Source organism: Penaeus monodon, chromosome 42 (genome assembly GCF_015228065.2).
Source record: "Penaeus monodon isolate SGIC_2016 chromosome 42, NSTDA_Pmon_1, whole genome shotgun sequence".
Classification (NCBI taxonomy): domain Eukaryota; kingdom Metazoa; phylum Arthropoda; class Malacostraca; order Decapoda; family Penaeidae; genus Penaeus; species Penaeus monodon.
The window spans coordinates 25499446-25500301 of record NC_051427.1 but is presented as its reverse complement, the minus strand read 5'-3'; the positions used below and the strand labels follow the sequence as shown (position 1 = coordinate 25500301).

Genomic DNA, 856 nt, shown 5'->3' with positions numbered 1-856 from the left:
ATGAAAGGACGTGTGCTTCAAGGCCTTGATCGTCCAGTGTTTGCTGCTATGGAGCGAATACCTTGGACGCTACTCGCAGTGCCTTGGAGTCTCGCCTTGATGCCTTTTGTAACAAGTCCCTTCGCCGGATCATGGGGTACAGTTGGCAGGACCACGTGTCCAACCGGCGGTTACACCGTGAGACTGGCATGGGACCTGTTACTTGCATAATCCGGGATCGCCAACTCAGGCTATATGGCCACCTAGCTCGCCTCCCTATGGACGACCCTGCCCACCAGGTTGTTCTCTCTGCGAGACAACCCTGGGTGGAGGAGACCTGTGGGACGTCCTAAGAGATCATGGCTTGGGCAGCTCGACGAGACCTGTCGTGAGGAACTAGAGATGGGCCGTGTGCCTGCCTGGAGACTCGCCTCGAGGGATCCTCGTGGCTGGAAGCGAAGGGTGGATGCGGCCATGCGCCCCCCGTCGGCGTTAGCCCCTTGATGATGATGATGATATCATTTACAATATCGGTAACACAGGTTATAGATCAATATTGAATGAAGAAATGTGTAAAAGAAAAGAAGACATGAGAAAAAATCCGAAAGGTGAATACATTCCGCCTCGTCGCCATTTATCCGTTATCAATCTTCTCTTATGAAAAATAACCGTCGCTTCCATTTCTCATGCTCTGATACGTGTGCTCCATGCACATCAAGGTCATAGATAAGTATATAAACTGGTGCGCAAACAGTAACTCACACATACACCTCTGCTGTGGCCACAGCAAAGTCGCTTTAAGCAAGATGAAGTATCTGGTAAATAGATTTAGCGATCCTTCAATATTTCAATCTTTATTCAGCAATCTTTAAATCTT

At 49.1% G+C, this 856-nt stretch overlaps 1 protein-coding gene across 1 annotated transcript in view; it reads right to left on the bottom strand.

Annotated features, from left to right (window-relative positions):
- The window catches only part of LOC119599239, a 1673-nt gene extending 1060 nt beyond the window's left edge, over window positions 1-613 (bottom strand). The window contains exon 1 of the mRNA XM_037948974.1: window positions 596-613. Within this exon, the coding sequence (XP_037804902.1) occupies window positions 596-613 (18 nt within the window). The remainder of the gene's footprint in view (window positions 1-595) is intronic.
- Window positions 614-856: the final 243 nt, after the last annotated feature.